The sequence below is a fragment of the Sorex araneus genome, chromosome 5 (genome assembly GCF_027595985.1).
Source record: "Sorex araneus isolate mSorAra2 chromosome 5, mSorAra2.pri, whole genome shotgun sequence".
Taxonomy (NCBI): domain Eukaryota; kingdom Metazoa; phylum Chordata; class Mammalia; order Eulipotyphla; family Soricidae; genus Sorex; species Sorex araneus.
Genome location: NC_073306.1, coordinates 83,145,443 through 83,153,163, shown reverse-complemented (window position 1 = coordinate 83,153,163; position 7,721 = coordinate 83,145,443). Strand labels below are relative to the sequence as shown.

Here is a 7,721-nt window from a genome sequence, read left to right as displayed (position 1 = left end):
TTGTTAGATCAACTGTCTGGCCATAACTTTCCTCAGTAACTTCTAAATAATAGGATAAATCTGGGACCTAGGATTTGAAATCCACTTACTTAAGCATGTAGACACTGATTGTCACAAGAGCAAGTGAGATCTATCCTTGGAGTTGTATGCTCACCTTGAAGTTCCAGGGAATATAGAACTGTGTAATTCAGTCCTATCATAGGGGCAGTCAGAATAACGAAGGTGTCTCACTTGGTAGAACAGTGCAGCAGCCCCAAAAGACAGATGGCAATTGCGAAGGGCACCCTCTAAGGCCAGGTGTCCATGGGGAATTCAGGGGCAGTTCTCTTCGAGGAACTGTGGGGTTCTGGGTGTCAGTGAAGGAACCAGAAGACTGGCCAAAGTTGAACTTCTCTAATGAAACCACTGCACATAGTAGGCCCTTTACTGGTAGCAGAATCTTAGGCAAAACAATTCCTAGAATAAGGCTGTATGTAACTAGGGAAATCAGTCTGAGTATCTGAGTTCTGTAGGGGCCAGAGTTCTGAGTGAATTATCTACAACTAGGAATATGGCCTAGGGTAGACCTAAATCTTCCCACTTCAATGCACCCTCTCTCTGAGGAACAGAGATGGACTGCAGGGTTTAACACAGTGGTCAGGAAGCTGGGTGGGCTCATATATGTGGATCTGAAGAAGCCAAGGGCTGAGTCCTGGAGGCCGAGGTTGAAGTCACCTTCACCTCGGAGTAGATTACCGAGGAACCCTGTAGGGGTTGGGGGTTGGGGACAGTGAGGGGAAAAAAGCACAGGTGAGACTAGAGATGGCGGAGGGGTCTGTGGGGGAGGGCATGCTCATCACAGAACTCACCTCATCCTTGGCACTCCTTGGTTCAGAGGCCACTATGGAGAGAAGGGAAGTGGTCAGTCTTGAAAACCCTCAGAGTTCCCTCCTTGCAGTCACAGTTGTTTCTGAGGGTCCTTCCGCCCATCCCCAGGACATCTCTCTCTCTCTCTCTCTCTCACTCTCTCTCTCCTCTCTCCCTCACTCTCCACTCCTGTCCTGTTATATCCCTTTCCTCAGATCTCAGATATTCACAGCTCTCTCCAACTCTTTCCACATCAGTACACACTGTTCCCCAGGCTGAGCTGCCAAGTTACTCTCAAAAGAAAGAAATCATTTGTTATTCTGCTTTGATCATATTATGAAGAGGCAGCCTGGCCTGAAGCAGAGGTAGCACAGGGGTTTAGAGAGCAGATTCAGGATCCAGGAACACTCAGACTAGGCAGACTCAGGACCCAGGCACTTTAAGATTGAGCCCCCAGCTGACCATGCTACCTTTGGGTGTTGGGGCAAGTTGCTTGATGTCTCCTATGTCAGTTATCTCATTGTGATTGATGGGAATGGTTATATCTCTGAACTACAAGGCTGGTACAAAGTGGCATGAGTGAATTTGTGTGTGTGTAGCTTGCCGGGCTCTCTGAGAGGGATGGAGGAATCGAACCCTGGTTGGCTGCGTGCAAGGTAATATCGCTGTGCTATCGCTCCAGGCCATATGTGTGTGTGTGTGTGTGTGTGTGTACATATAAAGCTCTGCTGCTTTCTGCTGAAATATTAGTGCCCATCAAAGGCAATGGTTTTGCTACTTAGTGTACATACACAAGGTCATCTTCAAGGAATCAGAAATCTGCGTGGTGGGTTTGGGTGAACCAACTGTATGTGTAGGAAGATTGAGGTTGCCCTGTGACCCAGCCTGAGTTTAAAGAAGCAGGCTCTGAGTCAGGGACACACTGAGAAGTCATTAAAATCCAGGAGTACTCAGGTCTTACCTGTAGGTTTATTCTTCTCTTTAATGCTCTTGACTTCGGAGTATACCACATCTCCTCCACTAAGATTTACTTGGAAAATAAAGTTAAAATTTGAGACAATTCTAAGTTTTTTTCCCTTTGCCTGAGTTTCCTCTTCCTCCTCTAGGCTGTCCCTGGATAGTTAGCAGTCTGCGGGCCATTGCACATCTCCTCTCACCCCTTACCGTACCCTCCCTGGGTTCTGATCAGATGCAGGGTCCTCAATCTCACCATTGCTGTACACTGGTTGCAGCTCTAAGTAGGATGGTACATTGGAGTAGGTAGGCTCTTGGGGATTGAACTCTGAATGATTCCTATGAGACAAACATTGATGTTTCCCAGGAATTCAGAAAAAAGAAGCTAGAAAAATAATTTCCTACCTTAAAGTTCTTACCTTGGGGTGTCTGCCAAACCCAGAAATATAAGTGAATATGAAAAGATAGTCTATTATTAGAAATGTATTTATTTTTATATAGTAATAGCTTATAGGTAGCTGCACAGTTTATATTTATTATATGGTTATATTATAAACCATGATTAAATTAATATAAATTGCTTTCATATTTTATGGTGCCAGTTGATTCTGTTATTGTTCCTATTTTATAAATTAAGAAACAGAGATTTTTAAGCATTAAACTGACTGATAAAGGAATGTTATCAGAAAGAAAAAGAACCAAATTGGTCTCCAAGACTGCTCTCAGATAGATGAGGACCTCAGAGAAGTCAGAATTGGGAAAGGTCCAAAGACACTTGGGATAGTTTCTATGCCACTCCCATAGGCAGCCCAGGTATAGACTGGGAGCCAGAGTGTGACTATTAGCATCACATGGCAGCCCCTTCCTCATACACCTGCCTCTGTTGGCTGAGAGATACCTCTGGGAGGCAAATGAGTGACTCCATCTTTTCTGCTGACATCACAAGTGTTGGCTACATTGGCCACTCTCAGGTCTTTCTAGCACTTTCCAGGTTCATTCAGCTACGACCATCTTAGGACATGAATAGATTCAGTAATCAGGTGGTCACTTAGACAACCAAAGCAAGAAGGATACAAGGCTATAAATAATAAAGTGAAAATAAAAAACATTAGCCTCTGATCTCTGAAGAAGGCCTTTGTATCTAAAATGGTAAATAAGAAGGTGTTATAAATTGCCTTGAGATTTCTCAAGGGAAATGACACAGGAGATGGGAACTATCCACCCCAGTAACACACAGTAACAACTGTGCTTTTCAATGGTCATCAGATTTAATTCCATTTAAAAATTATTAGGTGTTTTATTGGCCATGGAGGGCTGGAGCAATAGCACAGAGGGTAGGGTGTTTGCCTTGCACTCGGACGACCTGGGTTCGATTCCTCCGTCCCTCTCAGAGAGCCGAGAAGCTATGGAAAGTATTTCGCCCCCACAGGCAGAGCCTGGCAAGCTACCTGTGGCGTATTCGATATGACAAAAACAGTAACAAGTTTCACAATGGAGATATTGCTGGTGCCCGCTCGAGCAAACCGATGAGCAATGGGATGACAGTGACAGTGACAGTGATTTTACTAGCCACATGATTGCAACCCAGGTCTTACCTGGTGGGGTCACATGAAGGCCCTCCTGCTGCAAAGTAAAGCATAAAGGCATTAGGTACAGAAATGTCTGCTTTCACAAGGTACATGGTTGGAAGGAGGTGTACCTAGATGCCACTAGGAGTTGCTGTTAGGGAGTTGGAACCCTTATTTACTCTGCCAAACGGCAAATTGGACAAAAATTTCATTGAGTAGTGTTTTGTAGTTTTCCTTGTAGAGATCCTTTACTTCCTTAGTTAGGCTGATTCCTAGGTACTTGATCTTCTGGGGCACAATTGTGAATGGGATTTTTTTTAAATGTCACTTTCCTCTGACTCGCTATTTGCGTATAGGAAGGCCAGGGATTTTTGAGTATTGATTTTATAGCCTGCAACTTTACTGTACAAGTCTATTGTTTCCAGGAGTTTCTTGATAGAGGTTTTAGGATTCTCTAGGTATAGAATCATGTCATCTGCAAATAGTGACAGCTTGATTTCTTCCTTTCCTATCTGTATACCCTTAATGTCTTTTTCTTGCCTAATTGCTATTGCAAGTACTTCCAGTACTATGTTGAACAGAAGTGGTGAGAGTGGGCATCCTTGTCTTGTCTCTGATCTTAGAGGGAAGGCCTTTAGTGTTTCTCCATTAAGGATAATGCTTGCCATGGGTTTGTGATAGATGGCTTCGACTATCTTGAGGAAAGTTCCTTCTAAGCCTATTTTGGTGAGAGTTTTCATCATAAATGGGTGTTGGATCTTGTCAAATGCTTTCTCTGCATCTATTGAAATGATTATATGGTTTTTATTTTTACTTTTGTTACTGTGGTTCTTGGTGGTGGAATACAAGCACTGGTGGAGGGATGGGTGTTCGAGTATTATGTAACTGAGACTTAAGCCTTAAAGCTTTGTAACTTTCAACATGGTGATTCAGTAAAAAAATAAATTTAAAAAAATCAGGTTGTCAAATATCACTTGGTTTTGTTTTCTCATGTTTCTCAGAGTCATTATTCTCTCTTCCTGGAGGAAGAGGCATATGATATTTACCCTTACATGCCTCCCCATCCAGGAGAAGAATGACTATGAGAAGCATAAGCAAAAATAGTCCCTGCAGCTTATAATACTGCACAGAGCAGAACTTCTTCAAGTTTTCCCACTCCTGACCTTTTATTTATCTGAAAAATGCAACACTTGTGAGCTCTGCAAGAAATACCTCACATTTCCTATGTAGTTACTTCTGAATCAATGTTTTGTTTCTGTGTAATTAGAAACATTTATAGTTGTTAAATTTTTCATGACCTCAATATTCAGTTATGCAACATCATATGGGGTTGTGATCCACAGTTTAAGAGTTTAAGAGAGAGACACTACGTTTTTCAACCAAGAGAACTTCTTTAAAATATATGTGAGCTTGGTAATTACAAGCTCTGGAGGACTGAAGCGGCGGGGGGGGTGGGGAGTTTGAGTCTACATGACTGATTTAATCTGTTGAGAGTTTGAGGGCCGTTAGAAAAAAGCATGAGCCTGGTGGAATGGAACTGCCAAGGACAGCTACCTACCTGCTTTCTTCAGGAGCCAGTGATAGAGCAGAAGTGTCACCGCAGCAAGGCACATCATGCTAAGCAGACCCCCGGTGACGCCTGCGGTGACAGAGCCACTTCTGCTCTCTGTGAGCCCTGAGAGGAAGACCCAATTCAAGATATTATGAGAAGTTACTATGAACAATTTTACATGGTTAAGTGGGAGAACCTGAAAAAAATGAACAGATCCCTAGAATCTATAATATCCCAAAACTGAGTGAAAGGAAAGTAGAAAACCTGAAGAGTGCAGTCACAAACAAGGGACGGAAACTGTTATCAAGATTCTACCCAAGAACAGAAGCCCTGGTACAGATGAGTACACTGATGAGTTCTATCAAGTTCTATCAAATAATAAAAGATATATTACTTTTGCTCTTCATATCCTTTAACAATGTTGCAGAAATAGGAATCCTTCCTAACAGCTTCTATGAAGGTAACATTTCACCAATACCCAAAGCAGATAGAGACACCAGCAGGAAAGAAAATTTCAGACAAATTTCCCTGTACATCAACAAAAAAAAAACTCAACAAAATATTAGTGAAGCAAATCCAAAACAATCAAAAATATCAAAACCACCATCAAGTGAGATTCATCCTAGAGATGTAAGGATGGTTAAATGCATGAAAATCAATTCACATGATACATCGCATTAATAAAAGGAAAGATGAAAATAAAATGATCATATTAATCAATGCAGAGAAAGATTTTGACAAGATCTAATGTCCATTCATGATAAAAACTCTCAAGATACTAATACCTTCTATAACAAACTCACATCCAGTATCACTCTCAATGGTGAAAAATTGAAAACATTAATTCTGAGATCAGGTACAAAGCCAGAATGCTCATTCCCTTAATTTTTTTATTCAATATAATATTAAAAGTCAAAGCTATTAACGATCAGGCAAACAAAAGAAATAAGAGGGATCCAAATTGGAAAGGAAGAAGTCAAATTATCCCTACTAACAGATGACAGATAAACATAGCAGACGCTGATAGGTCCACACAAAAGCTCCTAGAAACAATAAAGTAGCCATTAGGCTACAAAGTCAACACACAAAAATCTGCAACTATCCAGTTTTTCCAACACCACTTAAGAGGCAATCTGGACCTCAAAGGTGTTTTCAACGATATGAGTCCATTGACAAGGGCAACAAAAACAAAAATAAAGAAGTGAATTATGGAAAATTAAAGAGTTTCTGTATGGAAAAAGAAATATAGACTAAAATTAAAAACACCCAATAAATGGGAGAAAATATTTGCATTCAACACATCAGATAGAGTTAATATCTGAGGACTATAACCTTCAAGATACATACTCACAAAGATCAGTGAGAAAAACATACACAAATTCTATCAAAAATGAGGAGAGGAAATGAACACTTCCCTAAAGACAGACAAATGACCATTAGGCACCTAAAAATTCTCCTCACCACTAATTACTAGGGAAATTCAAATCAACACAAAAATGAGATATCATCTCATACCAGTTAGAATGGCACATATAAAAAAGAAAAACTGAAAACAATCTGTGTTGGTGGGGTTGTGGTCAACTAGGAACTCTCATGCATTGCTGATTGGAATGTTGTCTGATTCAACCTGTATGGAAAACAATATAAATATTTTTCAGGAAAGTAAGAATTGAGCTGCCACATGACCCATAAATTCCACTTCTCACTCTCTATCCCTAGGACACAAAAAGGGTCATTGAAAAGGAGACATGCACACCCCATTATTCATTGCAACTAAGCACAATAGCTATGCTATGGAATCAACTTAGGTGTCCAAATAAAAATGAGCAGATAATAGAATATCTATGGTATATAAGTAAATGGAATATTGCCGAAATGATAGTATGGTAGGTAGGGTGTTTGTCTTGCACACGACTGACCTGGGTTCAATCCCCAGCATCCCATTTGGTCCCCTGAGCACAGCTAGGAGTAATTCCTAAGTGCAGCGTCAGGAGTAACCCCTGAGCAGCCACAGGTAAAGTAATAAATAAAATAGAATACTATTCAGTTGCAAGGAACAATGAAATAATGAAATTTTCAGCAATTTGGATGGAGCTAGAGGATATCATGTACATGAAGTAAGCCAAACGGACAAATACTGAATAACCTCACTTAATTTCAGTGTTAAGAATATGAGGATGAGAAAGTGAAAGGTTTCAAAGTGGATATAATTAGATTGCCCTTGACTATAAAGTATAGACATAAGGACAGGGGAAAAAGAAATCGGGCGGGGGGGCCGGCGTGATAGCACAGCGGGTAGGGCGTTTACCTTGCACACGGCCGACCCGGGTTCGATCCCCGGCATCCCATATGGTCCCCTGAGCACCGCCAGGAGTAATTCCTGAGTGCAAAGCCAGGAGTAACCCCTGAGCATTGCTGGGTGTGACCCAAAAAGCAAAAAAAAAAAAAAAAAAAAATCGGGCGGGGTGGGGGAGGTGTGAGAATAGTGAAAGATAGATCAAATGCATCAGGATATGGGTCAGGGCCTCAGTCACATGGGCGACGTAGAGGCATGGTATATCTATATATCTAAACAAAAAAGCCAATAACATAAAGTATGAGATCTAAACTATAACAGTCAAACTTTAAAATGTGCCTGTCAAGGAGGTAACCTGTGGTGTTAGAGGGTACCTGGGTACACTTGTAGAGACATGGTGGTGGGATTGATGTTGGAATACTCTATGCCTAAAATTCAACTATGTATAACTTTGTAAATGACAGTTAAAAATTAATTTTGAAAAAGTTGAGGAATACCTTGTCCA

The 7,721-nt window shown here is 41.1% G+C and overlaps 1 protein-coding gene across 1 annotated transcript in view; it reads right to left on the bottom strand.

The window, feature by feature from the left end:
- Nucleotides 1-259: 259 nt before the first annotated feature.
- FCRL5 (Fc receptor like 5) overlaps nucleotides 260-7,721 on the bottom strand; it is a 47,019-nt gene continuing 39,557 nt past the window's right edge. The window contains 6 exon segments of the mRNA XM_055139910.1: nucleotides 260-744; nucleotides 849-880; nucleotides 1,808-1,876; nucleotides 2,057-2,139; nucleotides 3,396-3,423; nucleotides 4,927-5,043. Of these exon segments, the coding sequence (XP_054995885.1) occupies nucleotides 655-744; nucleotides 849-880; nucleotides 1,808-1,876; nucleotides 2,057-2,139; nucleotides 3,396-3,423; nucleotides 4,927-5,043 (419 nt within the window). The 3' untranslated portion in view covers nucleotides 260-654.